The 17,500-nt window shown below is 42.7% G+C and overlaps 1 protein-coding gene across 4 annotated transcripts in view; it reads right to left on the bottom strand.

Annotated features, from left to right (window-relative positions):
• Positions 1-17,500, bottom strand: part of bptf (bromodomain PHD finger transcription factor) — an 89,846-nt gene that overhangs the window by 41,859 nt on the left and 30,487 nt on the right. For 2 of the 4 annotated variants that reach the window (XM_072915717.1, XM_072915719.1), the window contains exons 9-19: positions 16,941-17,072; positions 16,739-16,868; positions 13,306-13,441; positions 13,037-13,240; positions 6,154-7,624; positions 5,757-6,070; positions 5,537-5,687; positions 3,347-3,470; positions 3,030-3,273; positions 95-225; positions 1-30 (exon numbers count right to left, since the gene is read on the bottom strand). The exon at positions 1-30 is cut by the window's left edge and continues 61 nt beyond it. In XM_072915717.1, coding sequence (XP_072771818.1) covers positions 1-30; positions 95-225; positions 3,030-3,273; positions 3,347-3,470; positions 5,537-5,687; positions 5,757-6,070; positions 6,154-7,624; positions 13,037-13,240; positions 13,306-13,441; positions 16,739-16,868; positions 16,941-17,072 — 3,067 coding nt within the window. The remainder of the gene's footprint in view (positions 31-94; positions 226-3,029; positions 3,274-3,346; positions 3,471-5,536; positions 5,688-5,756; positions 6,071-6,153; positions 7,625-13,036; positions 13,241-13,305; positions 13,442-16,738; positions 16,869-16,940; positions 17,073-17,500) is intronic. The other 2 variants (XM_072915720.1, XM_072915718.1) reach the window with 2 other exon arrangements.

The following is a 17,500-nucleotide window of genomic DNA, read 5'->3' as shown; positions in this document are numbered from 1 at the left end:
AGCTTGTGTGAGGCTTCCGGCTTTCACCACCTGGAGCGGAAACAACCGTCACCTTTGGTATTGTACGCTTGAATAAGGTTGAAGGCAGAAGTACTTGTTGAGGAGTGGGAGCCGAGCTGTTGGCCCTGATGTTCATGTTGCCGGTGGTGGGATGGAGTGTGCTGTACGTCCTCAGGTTGGCAGGTGGCCCAGATGGGAATATGCTGCTGCACTTCTGCTGCACTGCTGATGGCACGCATCATACAGAAGACACAACAAGGTACGTCAATTACGGACTATAAGGCGCTACTTTTTTCCTACGCTTTGAACCCTGCGGGTTATAAAACGGTGCGGCTAATGTATGGACTTTGCTGACGTCCATAACGCAAATAGTTTTAAAAAACACAATAAACAAGGTAAGACGCTGAATCGGTTTGTTATTGTTTGTGCTACGGTGCCATCTTTTGGACGAGTTTGCTGCTGGGTGAATGTCCATAGTGTTTCCTGCTAGTTTAAAGCTTTGAACCGGACGTACAAGTGCCGAACGTCCGTAACGTTTCTACTCGTATGGATTCTTCGTTCATCACTACAAGCAACGTTTGTAAGTTTTACAATATAACTAAAACTATTCTTACTTACTAAAGCGTCCAATGTGCCAGAGGTGGGACCAAGTCATTGTTTTGCAAGTCACAAGTAAGTCTCAAGTCTTTGCCCTCAAGTCCGAGTCAAGTCCCGAGTCAAGACAGGCAAGCCCCGAGTCAAGTCCAAAGTCAAGACTGGAAAGTCTCAAGTCAAGTCCCAAGTCCTGCATTTTGAGTTTCGAGTCCTTTCAAGTCCTTTTAACCACAGACTAATATATTAACACAGATTGTGTATGCTTTTCAAACGCTGTATTTATTTATTAAAACAAGTGCATTTTAAATTGCAGGAAAGAAAATTGTGCTGACATTGCACTTTATAATAGCACTATTAACCAGTCATTTTAAACATTAACTCATTCCTTTACAGAACAAACACATTGAAAAATAAAGTGCAAATGTACTTATTTGTACAAAAGTGTTAACATTGAAAAAACATGACATATACGTGAACATAACAAAAAAGTTGGGGCGTAGTATGATGCCACCATGGCTGAAAACTCGCTCCACTGGAGCACTGGAGGCAGGCACTGCCAAGACTCTCATGGCCACTCGGAACAGTGAAGGAAGAGTCTTCATGTTCAATGCCCAGAACAAAAGGGGGGAGAGAGTTGTTTTGGGTTGGTGCACTGCTTGTAAGTGTATCTTGTGTTTTTTATGTTGATTTAATTAAAAAAAGAAGAAAAAAAAAATTTATTTCTTGTGCGGCCCGATACCAATCGATCCACGGACCAGTACCGGGCCACGGCCCGGTGGTTGGGGACCACTGAGGTAAACAACCAACAGTATGTCAGAAAGCTAGCTAAAACAGTACACATATTCATAATATAGTATACATTTTAACTGACCTTTATTTGACTATTTTTGTCTTTTTTTAGGTGTCTAAAATACGCGGTGCTGCTGACCGCCGTCTAACGTTACGTGTGATATATTGACTAACGTAACCCTGCTTGAAAAAAATCACTGAACAAAAAGTATGAATAAGGTAGTGAACTGCAACAGATTCCCGTGTTTGCAATAACGTTATAACGTTAGCAGTGAGTTTACAGCCTCACTGATTTAACTACACAGCAAATAAAAGTCACGTTACTTAGCCAATAAACGTTATCTTACATTCAAAACTTACCGTTCTTTGTGCAACTTCAAATGCCGGACGAAGTTGGAAGTTGTTGCCTCTCCATCAGTAATTTTCGAACCGCATGTGTTGCATACTGCAAACCGTTTTGTGTTGACCACCTCGTAATTTTTATACCCAAACGAAATTATTTTAGGCATCATTTTTTGTTCACTGACGTGTGGTTTGGACATGTCTTCTTCATTGGTTGTCCTGCAATTTGATTGGATGAATGCTGTGTGATGAAAACAAAGTAGATGTAATTTGATTGGCTGTTGTACTGAGAGCACACCAGCTGACACACGCAACGCTGATAGACAAGTACACAATGAAAAATACGGAGCGCTCCCGGATAACTTTTTCATCTTTGGGTTTTGGGGAAAGTAGCAAGTCATGTCAAGTCATGTCAATTCAAAAGGCTCAAGTCCAAGTGAAGTCACAAGTCATTGATGTTAAAGTCGAAGTCGAGTTGCAAGTCTTTTTACATTTTGTCAAGTCGAGTCTAAAGTCATCAAATTCATGACTCGAGTCTGACTCGAGTCCAAGTCATGTGACTCGAGTCCACACCTCTGCAATGTGCAATGTCTGTAGCAGTGTTTTCATGCATATTTGCACATGCTATCGCAATGCAATGACGCTAGCGTCCTTAGCATTAGCTAATATGCTAACACGTTTACGAATGTCCGTGTTTGTGTTATTAACTTACAATGACATTCTTTTTGTATCGTTTCAGTTTTGTAAATTCCCCAAAACGTCACCGTGGAGTTATTGAGTCTGTTTAGCTGATTGGAGAGCTAGCTTAAGGTATGTAAATAAACATTTACAAAAATATTTCTGTGTAAATAACTCATTTCACAACGTATATATCTGGGGCTTATAGTCCGGTGCGTCTTATATATGGAAAAATTAGTTTTCCCCCCTAAAATGTAGTAGGTGCGGCTTATATAGCGGTGCGCTCTATAGTCCGGTGTGTGTGGTGTAAACGGGGCCATTGAGTCTGTTTAGCTGATTGGAGAGCTAGCTTGCACAGCTCGTGGGTCCATGACGATTACTTCTGTTTTGTTTGATCAGCCCTTTTACTGCCTTGTTACAGACACCGTGTGTAAATAATTAGGGTTATGTACATACATTTCTGTGTAAATAACTCATTTCAAAACGTATATATCTGCAGCTTATAGTCCGGTGTGACTAATATATGGGAAAATATAGTTTTCTCTTAAAATGTAGTGGGTGTGGCTTATATGCCGGTGCACTCTATAATCCGGAAAATACCAAGAACACAAAGAAACACCTGTTACCTGTTGTGCTGTTTGTCTGACCCTCCTTGACCCACGAAGCAAAGGATTGGTGGAAATTCTTGTCTTGCTGCGGGGGGACCGGAGAGGCCAGTTTGGAGGCCAAGACCATCTTGGTCCCGGATGTGACCTGACCCGTCCTCTGGAATGTGGACACAGGCGTACTAGTAGAAGTGGTGGTGGTGGTGGTGGTTGTGATTGTGGGCGTGGGCGGCGTTGAACACAGTCTCTGCTGCTCGAAGCGTTTCTAAAAATGCAGAATTTTGAGTAGACAAGCAGTTTTAAAATCCTACAAATGTTGAGATGTGCCGTCTTCCCACCTGCTGGGCAGCCAATCGAGCCTGTTTCAGCTGACTCTCCAGGTGGGCCTTGACTTCCTCTGAGGTCTTCATGGTGCTGCTGGTCTTGGAGGCATCTGGTCCCTGGGACTTCTCCTTCTCCAATCTGTGAGGTCAAGGAAAACATATCAAGTGTTAATATCATAATCCTATTTGCTTGTTAACACAAAACTGATAGTCTAGACCAGGGTTAGCCAAGGTGCGGCCCAAAGAAAAAATTTTAACGTTCCTTTTTTAATCAGATTAATCAAACTTTTGCATTTTAATGAACTGCGGTAATTTAGTTGCATGCAAAATTTTAATTAATTTAAAAAAAAAAAAAAAAAAAAAAATATATATATATATATATATATATATATATATATATATATATATAAAATTTTATTCTAAGAAAGTCATACGGGAACCTTTTAAAAAAAGCTTCTACTTCTACTTCTACTCTTTTATTTGTTAAGGTTTTATCTAAAATGTATTTTATTTAACGTTCCTTTTTTAATCAGATTAATCAAACTTTTGCATTTTAATGAACTGCGGTAATTTAGTTGCATGCAAAATTGTAATTAATAAAAAAAAAGAAAAAAAAAAGAAATATATATATATATATACAGTATATATATATATATATATATATATATATATATATATATATATATAATTTTATTCTAAGAAAGTCATACGGGAACCTTTTAAAAAAAGCTTCTACTTGAATGAATGTCTTTTATTTGTTAAGGTTTTATCTAAAATGTATTTTAAAGTGAAATTTTCCAATACAACAAATCCTTTTCAACTTATATTCAATTGAATAGACTGCAAAGACAAGATATTTCATGTTCACACTGACAAACTTTGTTCTTTTTTGCAAATATTCGCTCATTTGGAATTTGATGCCTGCAACATGTTTCAAAAAAGCTGGCATAAGTGGCAAAAAAGACAGAGAAATTAAGGAATGCTCGTCAAAGATTTACCGTATTTGGAACATCCCACAGGTGAACAGGCTAATTGGGAACAGGTGGGTGCCATGATTGGCTATAAAAGCAGCTTCCATGAAATGCTCAGTCATTCACAAACAAGGACGGGGCGAGGGTCACCACTTTGTCAACAAATGCCTGAGCAAATTGTTTAAGAACAACATTTCTCAACAAGGAATTTAGGGATTTCACCATCTACGCTCCGTAATATCATCAAAAGGTTCGGAGAATCTGGAGAAATCACTGCACGTAAGACATGATATTACACACCTTGGATCCCATCAAAAAGTGACATCAGTGTGTAAACGATATCATCACATGGGATCAGGAACACTTCAGAAAACCACTGTCCGTAACTACAGTTGGTCGCTACATCTGTAAGTGCAAGTTAAAACTCTACTATGCAAAGCCAAAGCCATTTATCAACAACACCCAGAAACACTTCGCTGGGACCGAGCTCATCTAAGATGGACTGATGCAAAGTGGAAAAATGGTCTGATGAGTCCACATTTCAAATTGTTTTTGGAAACTGTGGACGTTGTGTCCTCCGGACAAAAGAGGAAAAGAACCATCCGGATTGTTCTAGGGTGAAAGTGTAAAAGGCAGGATGGTATGGGGGTGTATTAGTGGCCAAGGCATGGGTAACTTACACATCTGTGAAGGCACCATTAATGCTGAAATTTTGCTTTTGGAGCAACATATGTTGCCATCCAAGCAACGTTACCATGGACGCCCCTGCTTATTTCAGCAAGACAATGCCAAGCCACGTGTTACAACAGCGTGGCATGTGCAGGTACTAGACACATGCAAACTTTTTTTTTTATAGCTAATTTTGCAACCCTACACCTTAGAGTAGAATAACTTAGTATGTGACACATGCTAACTTTTTATTTTATTTTTTTTTTTTTTTGCTAATTTTGCAACCCTACACCTTAGAATTTGGTATGTGACACATACTAACAGTTAACTTGATAACATTAACATGCTCACATTTTAAGCCAACAGTATGTAAAAATATCCCATAAAAAGTGGAATTAAGGTGTAATGTGACGAGAGAAAGTTGAAATGCTGACAAAACAAACACAGAGCTTTAAAAAAATGTGAATATTGTACTGGTTTTGATTCTGCAGCTCTTAGTGGAAAAGGTTTGCCGCCATAAACAATGTGTGCTACAAAAATGTGTGCCGTCTACTCTAGTTCTCACTTTTCTGCAAAGGCTCTGATCTCCCACAACTCCAGCTCTTCCTCAACAATCCACGTCTCCACAGCAATTGGCCCCGTTGGCTTTTTGGACTCCTGCTTCTTGGGCCTCAAGGCGCTTGATCGCAGGCCCTTTCTCTGTGGCGTCGGAGTTTCTGCTCGCGGGAAAATGGGACACGGTTCATGGAATGTTCTTAAAACATCTCCTACGAGGCAAACCTTACCTTTGGGAGTATCCCTGTTACCAATGGGACAGATGATCTTCCTGATGCAGTATTCTGAGCGGATGCCGTGAGGGCCCACGTCTCTGCGTTTGATTATCTCTGTTGTGGTGACATCGGTGTCTGTGGTTTCTGAGGAGAGAAAGCCAACAGTTAGGATGCATCGGTAGAACGGTGAACGCAGATAGTCACCTTTCCGTGTTAGACCCACGGCAGCAGAGGGCTTCACGGCCATCTCGTCCCACTTGAGACAGGCCCAGAGGAGCCTCAGCATCAGGCTGACTCCTGCCAGAGACCTCACGGTCTGGAGACGGTACCTAAACGGGTTGGGAATGGAAGAATTCACACATTAAAGAGAACAGAAACGAGAGAACAAATGAGATGCAGAAGTGTTCCCAACCTCCATGTGATTCCAAAAGTGGGCCGAGGTGAAGGGTAGGGCCATATGTCCAGGACTGGCTTGGCGCTGTAACTGAAGATGGGCACCTCTCTGATGCCCGCTCTCCTCGCCAGCCTCTTCAGGTCATCGTTTGGCAGGACGAAGATGCTCTTTTTACTGCTTTTGGTGACAAATTTGCGATAGGACGGCAGCGCCGTGCCCGACCGGGCCTTCTTACATTTGGAGAACTTGAGAAGACTGACCCGGTCACTGGTGGTGTAGGCTTTGCTAATGGTCATGGCTGAAGCTGAGGTGGCCTGCTTTGGACCAGTAGCAGATTTGGACCTGTGCGGGACTGCTGCTCCACAGTTTGGCTTGGTGGAAGCGGTGCTACTTGCTGTTGCGGTCTGAGGGTTTTGAGACTGCGTGACACTCTGCGTGGAGGTCTTTAGATCATCCGTATGACTGCCATTGTCACTGCTACGGAGGCAGGAGGCACTTGATTGACTTGAAGATTGAGTATCAGTGGGCACTGCAAGTACATCCTGATTGTTACTACTCACAGCAGTTCTAGGGTCTGCTTTCTCAGCCACATGATTCTCTAATTTGGGGACCTTTGAAGGAGGTGGGTGACCATCGAAAGAACCGTCATTCTGGGAGATGTTTCCGTTCATTAGAGTCTTAACAGGCTCTTTGCTATCACTGGGGACCGGAACGCTGAGGTCGGAGTTTGAATCCAAAGGAGCACTGGTGACAGTTTCTCCATTCACATGCTCTGTGTTGGTCTTACTGAAGTCAGTCTTCTCACTGCCTTGCTCCATCTCCTCATAGCCACGTTTCTTGGTGTTGTCTCCCACTGGAGCCACCTCTTGTTTCTCAGTTTTGGCCTCACTTTCTGATTTAAAGTTTGTATTACAGTTGAGCCCAATGCTTCCTCCGTTCACTTCTGTGTGTGCCGCAGTCCCTCCACTGTTCTCCTGCACAAGATTGGATTCTGCCTGCACGCTGGGTTTGATTTCCGTGGACTCCACTTTGACATCCGTGTTTGTCTTCAGGCTGTTGTACTCCTGCTGAAAGTCCAGCTTTTTAACCACAGGGTCTTTCTTCTGTGGGTCCTTGTCTCCTTCACCTTTGACGCACGGGCTGGCAGCAGGCGGCTGTTTGGCTGATGCAGATCCTTCAGTCTTCACCACAGAAGCAGACTTCGATGCGGTTATTTTGGATAGGAAGGCCGCTTGTCTCATTCTCTCCAATCTCTGCTTCTCCTCCAAGGTGAACTGTTTGACACGCCGCTCCAGCAGTCCGTCCAGTTTGGAGGGCTTCACCTTCCTTTTATAAGCGGTCCGCAACTGGAATCCTTCGCTGACGTTGACAACGTCGTACGAAGGCTCCGGGGCAGTGGACTCCTCGTTAGGTTGGGGACTTTTCTGGATGGGCTCTTCTTTTACAGGCTGAACAGCAGACGAAGATCGGTCTTTGTTTTCAACCTCTTCTGCAATGAATAAAGCAAGGAGATAATGTCAAGATAAAGTGTTTATAGATACGACGTGTGTCGTAAAAGGTCCATAACTAGCATCATAAAAGAAGTATTTCCCCATGGAGTCCAACACACACTCCCAGCTTTCTCTGCAATGCCTTATTGCTTGGATTTACATTACATCCAGCTCGTTAAATACGGGTGATGGTCGGGCCAGCGTCTGTTCTCACTGGGTACGGTACTTTAGCCTTTCTCGAACTACAAATGCCCTACGCTTGTGTTGTTTCCGGCCGTACAAATCATTCAAATCGCGATAAAAATAAACATTTCTTCAGAGTTCCTCGAGAGGTAACCAAGAAGGGCGAAAGAGTGCAAGATTTCACGAAAGACGACAAGAAAAGGGGCATGCACTCCAGTCCAACGGAGCAGAGTCAAAGAACGCACACATTTGCACTGATCACTTGGTTTAAGGTTTGTTTAAGTATTATCTTGACATTGTCTATGGATGTTCTCACTCATTCAGGTCATTGTGTCCTAAGGGCATCTAATCGATCGCAACTGGACTGTTTGGTTGGTCTTAGAAGGTGTTTTTGCTTGTCATCCAGCTGGTCGTTTGTGTAAAGTGCATCCAGTTCTAGAAGGAACAAGGACAGGGTGGATGAGGAGGTGTAAGGATCAGGTCGAACTGAGAAACTGAGAATTTTTAGCCAACACAACATCCGAGGTACACTTCAAACCCGGCAAAAACCTGAGACAGAGACTGGAGCATCCTAAAGACCGGACACCCCAATCTGGTGTATGCTATCCAGTGTGATGAGGATTCATATTAGAGATGCGCGGTTTGCGGGCACAACCGCGGAGTCCGCGGATTATCCGCAGATCGGGCGGATGAAATTTAAAAAAATTAGATTTTATCCGCGGGTCGGGTCGGGCGGTTGAAATAAAAATTTTTTTGATTTTAAATAGATTCAGGCGGGTGGCAGTTAAACCAATTCGGAAATATATATACATAGTTAAATGTTGTTACCCACATACGAAAAACGAGCAGGCACCTGCAGTATATGCCACAACAGAAGAAAAAAAAAGAAAAGAGATGGACACTTTTACGGAGCGGAGAAGGGACGCCTCGCCGGGGTCCGGGACCGAGGCCCCTTCCCCCGAGAGGGCCCCACCGGGAGCCGTAGCTGAGGCGATTCGCGAGAAGGGCCCGACGCACGTCCAGGGTCACCACCGCGCCCACCGCACCAACACCCCGCCTCGTCCGCCTTCGCCGCGGCCGGCGTCACGCGCAGCAGGTAAGCAGCTTACCTGCCCGCCACCCCCGTGGCCGGGGGCTCGTAACAGGGGTCACTCCGCGCGCAGTGCGCTCACGAAAGGGGTGGGGCTCACCCTGGTTGATATAGACAGCAGAACGGTGGCCATGGACGTCGGAACCCGTTAAGGAGTGTGTAACAACCCACCTGCCGAATCAACTAGCCCTGAAAATGGATGGCGCTGGAGCGTCGGGCCCATATACCCGGCCGTCGCCGGCAGCGAGACGCGCTCAGCGCGGCTCCCATATGATTGCGCACTGGTGTGCGTCTGGGTCGTGACAGCGTGGCACGCGAATGTCTGTGCTGCATTGGATCAGTCTCCTTTCTTTAACAGGCAAAAGCTTTATAACCTCACTAATGCCTTGCATCGTCTATATTAGATATATAACAACGGGCGGGTGCGGGCGGATGGCGGGCGGGTGCGGTTCTGATCAAATGTTACATCGGGTGGATGGCGGATGGTTGACGACTTTCTGATGCGGTTGCGGATGAAATAATTGCCTATCCGCGCATCTCTAATTCATATATTGGGGAAACAAAACAAGCACTAAGCCGACGCATGGCAAAACAAACTCTTCAGGTCTAGACTCAGCAGTCTACCTGCACCTCAGGGACAAACAGCATTCCTTTAAGGACAAATATGTACAGATTCTGGAAGGGGATGACGGATGGTACTAAAGAGGAGTGAGGGAAGCCATCTAATGTGAATGCAATCTGACCCACATGGCGCTACAGTTTTTATGAAAATAAACATGGCTTCAATTGCAATAGGTCTCAGTCCCGGCGCATTTGTGGCGATTTCAAGGATTTTGTGCAATCAAAGTCAACGTTCTCTGAACTAAATTATAGCGTGTAGAACAGGGGTGCCCACTAAGTCAATCACAAGCTACTGGTCGATGGCGGAGGGTGTGTCAGTCGATCGGAGGCACGACATAAAAATGATCGATCATCAATCTTCACCAAGACAACACTTTCGCCACGTGATTGACATTCACGGCAACCGAGGGTCTTGTGAGATGACGCTGGCTGCCGCCAGATCATTATTAAGAAAAAATGACCGACAGGAAGGCGAGAAACACTTTTTATTTCAACAGACTCTCTCGTCCTACCGGCCGTCAAAACTCTAAAGACCGACTGCACCGTTCCTGTCTTCACAATAAAAGTGCTGCTCCATCCTGCCTGCGCTAACAAAATAAGAGTCTCAGAAAGCTAGCAAGCTAGTGAGTTTGCCGCCAATGTATTTCTTGTGAAGTGTATAAAAAGGAGTATGGAAGCTGGACAAATAAGATGGCAAAAAGCAACCACTGTCATGTGGTTTCGGACAGAAACCACATGTTTACTGACTTTATAAACATAATACGAATGAAAAAAAAAAGAGGAAAATATAAAATAAAATATAAAAAATATTGATGTAATCATAGTAGTATCGACTAGATACGCTCCTGTACTTTGTATCATTACAGTGGATGTCAGGTGTAGATCCACCCATGGCATTTGTTTACATTGTGACACCGGTGAGCTATTGTATCCTTCTAGTGAAGCATGTTTAGCTATTCCTCGTCCTCCAGTGATAACGATACTTGTAAGAAACGTACTTTATTTGTCGCCATGGAGGCGAGGATTAGTGATTTAGAAGTAGCTAAAACACTGTGGATGGATGTTAGCGGCTAACTAGCTAGCCATGTCTTAAAGCAGCTCTTCCTGAGGGTGTTTCTGTGTTATAACTTCACCTTTATCTTTACTTTTTACACCAAAATGCGTCCATTCTCCCTTTTCTGTCTACACACTGTGTCTGCTTGTAAGTACTCTGTGTGTGTGTGCTGCCCAACATGCTCCTCTGCTCCTAAAACCAGCAATGTCACCACGTGACGTCATGCCCAGGAACCGGTACTTTTCAAACAGGGTATAGTACCGTTTTTGATTCATTAGTACTGTGATACTATACTAGTACCGGTATACCGTACAACCCTAGTTCTAACTTATGACTCCATACGGAAGCGCTAGAAACTACAACATGGCTGACGGGGGATAAGACACAGTCAAAGTGGAGGCACGTAAATAAGACAGCCCACAAAACGGCACATCCTGAAGAGACGGTCAAGAGCGACTTGAAGATGTGTAAAACATCATCTATGCAACATTTTGAGCAAAGAACCACCGTCACATGTTATTTAGACCACAAGGAAGTCTTTTACATTTAGAAAATAATCATAACAATTAGGGATGTCCGATAATGGCTTTTTTGCTGATATGCGATATCCCGACATTGTCCAACTCTTAATTACCGATACCGATATCAACCGATACTGATATATACAGTCGTGGAATTAACACATTAACATGCCTAATTTGGACAACCAGGTATGGTGAAGATAAGGTCCTTTAAAAAAATTTTTATAAAATAAAATAAGACAAATAAATTAAAAACATTTTCTTGAATAAAAAAGAAAGTAAAACAATATAAAAACAGTTACATAGAAACTAGTAATATTAAGTGTTAAAGGTTAGTACTATTAGTGGAGCAGCAGCATGCACAATCATGTGTGCTTACGGACTGTATCCCTTGCAGACTGTATTGATATATATTGATATATACCGTATTTTCCGCACCATAAGGCGCCCTGGGTTATAAGCCGCGCCTTCAATGAACGGCATATTTCAAAACTTTGTCCACCTATAAGCCGCCCCGTGTTATAAGCCGCATCTAACTGCGCTAAAGGAATGTCAAAAAAACAGTCAGATAGGTCAGTCAAACTTTAATAATATATTAAAACCAGCGTGATGTGGGCGCGCATGGAGTCGTATATCAACATGGACGGAGCTGCGTGAAAAAAGCCACCCGGCCTCTTCGCGTAAACTTAAACTTACCTTAACCACTCGCTCATCTTTTCTTCATCCATCCATCCCTTCGAGTTAGCTTTTATGATGACGCCGGCTGGAAAGGTCTCTTTTGGCAAGGTCTTCCTTTTGAATATCACCATGGGTGGAAGTTTCTGGCCATTAGCATGGCAAGCTAGAACCACAGTGAAGGATGACTTCTCATTCCCTGTGGTGCGAATATTCACCGTACGTGCTCCCGTTGTATCCACAGTGCGGTTCACAGGAATATCAAAAGTCAGTGGAACCTCGTCCATGTAGATAATGTTCTCTGGCCGGATCTTTTTTTCAGCTATCTTGTTTTTACAATATGCACGGAAAGTAGCCAGCTTTTCTTGAAAGTCTTTAGGCAGTTGCTGTGAAATAGTAGTCCGTGTGCGGATGGAGAGATTGCGTCTTTTCATGAACCGGATCCCGGTCGCTTAGTAGGAGCCATTTTGTGGTCTTTACAGATGTAAACACACAAAGGAAATGAAACGTAATATCCGCGCGCTTCTTCTTCTTCTACGCGGGCGGGTGGTTGCTTACAGTAGAAGAAGAAGCGCTTCCTGTTCTATGGGGGCGGGTGCTTACCTTGGCGGTTGCTTGCGTAGAAGAAGAAGCGCTTCCTGTTCTACCGGGAAAAAAGATGGCGGCTGTTTACCGTAGTTACAAGATCGAAACTTTATGAAAATGAATCGTAATATTAATCCATATATAAAGCGCACCGGGTTATAAGGCGCACTGTCAGCTTTTGAGAAAATTTGTGGTTTTTAGGTGCGCCTTATAGTGCGGAAAATACGGTAAAACAATATAAAAATAGTTACATAGAAACTAGTAATATTAAGTGTTAAAGGTTAGTACTATAAGTGGAGCAGCAGCACGCACAATCATGTGTGCTTACGGACTGTATCCCTTGCAGACTGTATTGATATATATTGATATATAATGTAGGAAGCACAATATTAATAACAGAAAGAAACAACCCTTTTGTGTGAATGAGTGTGAAGGGGGGGGCGGGGGCGGGGGGTGCACTAATTGTAAGTGTATCTTGTGTTTTTTTATGTTGATTTAATTTAAAACAAACAAAAAAAAAAAAAACGATACCGATAATTCCCGATATTACCTTTTAAAGCATTTATCGGCAGGCCGATATTATCGGACATCTCTAATAATAATATGACTCCTTTAATGCTTATTGGAACTTTTGGGACATTGCAATTTGTATCTCAAACAGTAATCTAGAAATATTGCTTACCTTTTTCTTCATTTGAAGGAGCAGCGTTAAGGCAGGGCTCAACCTCTGTCTTTTCTTGCTCCTGCCCTGTGGGGTTCACTTCCTCTTTGGACAAGTGGTCTTGTTCAGAAGAGGAGCTTTGAGATGAGGCCTGCTGCTTGTCCTCTGCTGCCGTCTCCATCTTGTCCTCTTCCTTTTTACAGGCATGTTCCTTGCTCATCTTGGCTGTGGTGACGACAACACACGTGAGCAACAGCTGAATTATATCTGGGGGTAAGATTGTTTCTTACCTTCTAGTTCTTGACGGTAGTTTACGTTTGTGTTTCCCGGCAATTTGGGAACAAAACGAGGCACACGAGTCTTACTGACCCAACTCCAGCCGCCGTATCCTGTCACTCTGTACTCCTCCCCCTTCTGCTTCCACACCTAGTCAAAAAAGCACAAAAATAAAGCACTTAATTAAAGTTTCTTCCTACGCTTTGAATCCTGAGGCTTATGAAACGGTGCCTATGGATTTTTCTTCGCTAGTTTTTACTAAACACATGCAAAGACACTTCAACGGTGTTATTGTCTTTGCTTTGGCGCCATCTTTTGGACGAGTTCGCTCACTGCACGTGCTGTGGGTAAATTAATTCCTGCAGTTTAAAGCTTTGAACCGGAAGGAAAAGCGCCGTTTTCTCTTCTAATCGTCCATAGCGATTGTTTCTATAAATTCACCACTACAAGCAACAATATACAAAATAAAAAATAAAAATATTACAATATAACTAAAACAGGTCATACTTACTAAAGTGTCCCATGTGATGTCTGTAGGAGTGTTTTCATGCATATTTCAGTCTACCCCAGGGCAGCTGTGGCTATGAAAGTAGCTTACCACCACCAGGTGTGAATGATTGATGGGTGTTACATGTAAAGCGACTTTGGGTACTTAGAAAAGCGCTATATAAATCCCAGTTATTATTATTATTATTATTATATTTGTACCTGCTACAGTAATGTAATGAAGTTAGCGTCCTTAGCATTAGCTAATATGCTAACACAGAGTATCTGTGTTAGCATTATTAACTCACACATTCTTTTTGTATTGTTTCAGTTTCACAAATCCCTCAGTAAATTCACCAAAACGTCATCGTGGAGTTATTGAGTCTGTTTAGCTGATTGGAGAGCTAGCTTGCGCAGCTAGTGACTTCTGTTTTGTTTGATCAGCCCTTTTACTGCCGTGTTACAGACACCGTTTGGAAACAATTAAGGTATGTAAATAAACATCTACAGATTTTGTCTGTGTAAATAACTCATTTCACAACGTATATATCTGCGGCTTATAGTCCGGTGCGGCTTATATATCACAACAAGGCGATTACAATAAAAGGTGTGTTATTGTTTGTTATGGCGCCATCTTTTGGATGACTTTACTCACTGCAGCGCTCTTCTGTTTAAAGCTTTAAACCGAAAGTACAAGTACCTTTCTGTCTTCTTTCTACTCTTATGGATTTTTCATTCATTCCTCAGTTTTACAATATAACTAAAACTATTCTTACTTACTAAAGTGTCCCATGTGTGTTGGAGTGTTTTCATGCATATTTGTACATGCTATCGTAATGTAATCAAGCTAGCGTCGTTAGCATGAGCTAATATGCTAACACGTTTACAAGTGTCTGTGTTAGTATTATTAACTTACAATGACATTCTTTTTGTATTGTTTCATTTTCACAAATTCCTCAGTGAATTCACCAAAACGTCACCGTGGAGTTATTGAGTCTGTTTAGCTGATTGGAGAGCTAGCTTGCGCAGCTAGTGGGTCCATGACCATGACTTCTGTTTTGTTTGATCAGCCCTTTTACTGCCATACTGTTTGGAAACAATTAAGGTATATAAATAAACATTTAAACAATATTTCTGTCTAAATAACTTATTTCACAACCTATATATCTGTGCTCTATAGTCCAGAAAAAAACAGATAAATTGTGATATGTACAAACCCCAAAAGCAGTGAAGTTGTCAGGTTGTGTACCGTATTTTCCGCACCATAAGGCGCCCTGGGTTATAAGCCGCGCCTTCAATGAACGGCATATTTCAAAACTTTGTCCACCTATAAGCCGCCCCGTGTTGTAAGCCGCATCTAACTGCGCTAAAGGAATGTCAAAAAAACAGTCAGATAGGTCAGTCAAACTTTAATAATATATTAAAACCAGCGTGATGTGGGCGCGCATGGAGTCGTATATCAACATGGACGGAGCAGTGTGAAAAAAGCCACCCGGCCTCTTCGCGTAAACTTAAACTTACCTTAACCACTCGCTCATCTTTTCTTCATCCATCCCTTCGAGTTAGCTTTTATGATGACGCCGGCTGGAAAGGTCTCTTTTGGCAAGGTCTTCCTTTTGAATATCACCATGGGTGGAAGTTTCTGGCCATTAGCATGGCAAGCTAGAACCACAGTGAAGGATGACTTCTCATTCCCTGTGGTGCGAATATTCACCGTACGTGCTCCCGTTGTATCCACAGTGCGGTTCACAGGAATACCAGTTGCTGTGAAATAGTAATCCGTGTGCGGATGGAGAGATTGCGTCTTTTCATGAACCGGATCCCTGTCGCTTAGTAGGAGCCATTTTGTGGTCTTTACAGATGTAAACACACAAAGGAAATGAAACGTACGGTAATATCCGCGCGCTTTTTCTTCTTCTACGCGGGCGGGTGGTTGCTTACAATAGAAGAAGAAGCGCTTCCTGTTCTATGGGGGCGGGTGCTTACCTTGGCGGTTGCTTGCGTAGAAGAAGAAGCGCTTCCTGTTCTACCGGGAAAAAAGATGGCGGCTGTTTACCGAAGTTGCGAGACCGAAACTTTATGAAAATGAATCTTAATATTAATCCATATATAAAGCGCACCGGGTTATAAGGCGCACTGTCAGCTTTTGAGAAAATTTGTGGTTTTTAGGTGCGCCTTATAGTGCGGAAAATACGGTAAATGGTAAATAAAAAGAGAATACAACAAATCCTTTTCAACTTATATTCAATTGAATAGACTGTAAAGACAAGATATTTAATGTTCACACTGAGAAAGCTTTTTACAAATATTAGCTCTTTGGAATTTGATGCCCGCAACATGCTTCAAAAAAGCTGGCAAAAGTGGCAAAAAAAGAGTGAGAAAATTGAGGAATGCTCATCAAAGACTTATTTGGAACATCCCACAGGTGAACAGGCTAATTGGGAACAGGTGGGTGCCATGATTGGGTATAAAAGCAGCTTCCATGAAATGCTCAGTCATTCACAAACAAGGACGGGGCGAGGGTCACCACTTTGTCAACAAATGCCTGATCAAATTGTTTAAGAACAACATTTCTCAACCAAGGAATTTAGGGATTTCACCATCTACGCTCCGTAATATCATCAAAAGGTTCAGAGAATCTGGAGAAATCACTGCACGTAAGCCATGATATTACACACCTTGGATACCTCAGGCGGTACTGCATCAACAAGTGTGTAAAGGATATCACCACATGGAACACTTCAGCAAACCATTGTCAGTAACATACAGTTGGTCGCTACATCTGCAAGTGCAAGTTAAAACTCTACTATGCAAAGCCAAAGCCATTTATCAACAACACCCAGAAACGCCGCCGGCTTCATTGTATTCTGTTTTTATTGACCATTTACACAACGTGCCAACTTCACTGGTTTTGGGTTTAGTGTTTCTGTTGTATGTTATGTGATATAAAAGTAGTTTTACCTGATGCTTGATGGGAATGGTGTACTTCACCCACGTGGCCTGCTGCAGCGTCTCCTCGTCCTCCAGCTTCTTCTCCCGTTTCTTCACCTTCTCTTTGTCATCGCGCTCCATGGAGGTCATGCGATGCAGCCTGAGACGAGAGACTGTTCTGTAACGTTGTGGAGCCGGAGCACCGACTGGGGTGGTGACGTACGCACATTACCTTGTGTGCCCCAGGGAGTCTTTCCATATGGGCAGCATGACCACTGGTTTGATGGCACACTCCAGGATGGCCAGGGCCAGCGCAAATTCCCTCGCCTTGCTGCACATTTGCACTGCTTTGTTCCAGTTGGTTCTACATGTAAACATCACAAACCACATCTATGAACACATGATGACTTGGCAGACAGAGGCAAAACATGAATAGACTAGAGCCACTAACATCTTTTAAGGTCTCTAATTAACAAAGCAAGTAACATTTATTTAAAAAAAAGGTGTGGGGAAAACATATCGATACGGTAATATATAGCAATACCTTTTTTTATTACATGATTGTTCAGTTTAAGGTTTGCTGCCAGACATTCCACCAAGGAGTTTTGTTGTAGAATAGGATATAAACTAAGTATACACTCATGTTCTTAAGGCCTCATTGACTCCCAGTATAACTACTCATTTTGAACAGACTATATTTCTGGTATATTACTCTGCTTTTTTCATGACAATCGAATTCATCTTTTGCTTGCCGATTGAAACACAAGAAAAAATTGTTTTGGTGTAAGTGCG

Source organism: Nerophis lumbriciformis, linkage group LG22 (genome assembly GCF_033978685.3).
Source record: "Nerophis lumbriciformis linkage group LG22, RoL_Nlum_v2.1, whole genome shotgun sequence".
In the NCBI taxonomy this organism is placed as follows: Eukaryota; Metazoa; Chordata; class Actinopteri; order Syngnathiformes; family Syngnathidae; genus Nerophis; species Nerophis lumbriciformis.
Note: the sequence above shows the minus strand (reverse complement) of the source record. Positions and strands in the feature narration are given on the sequence as shown.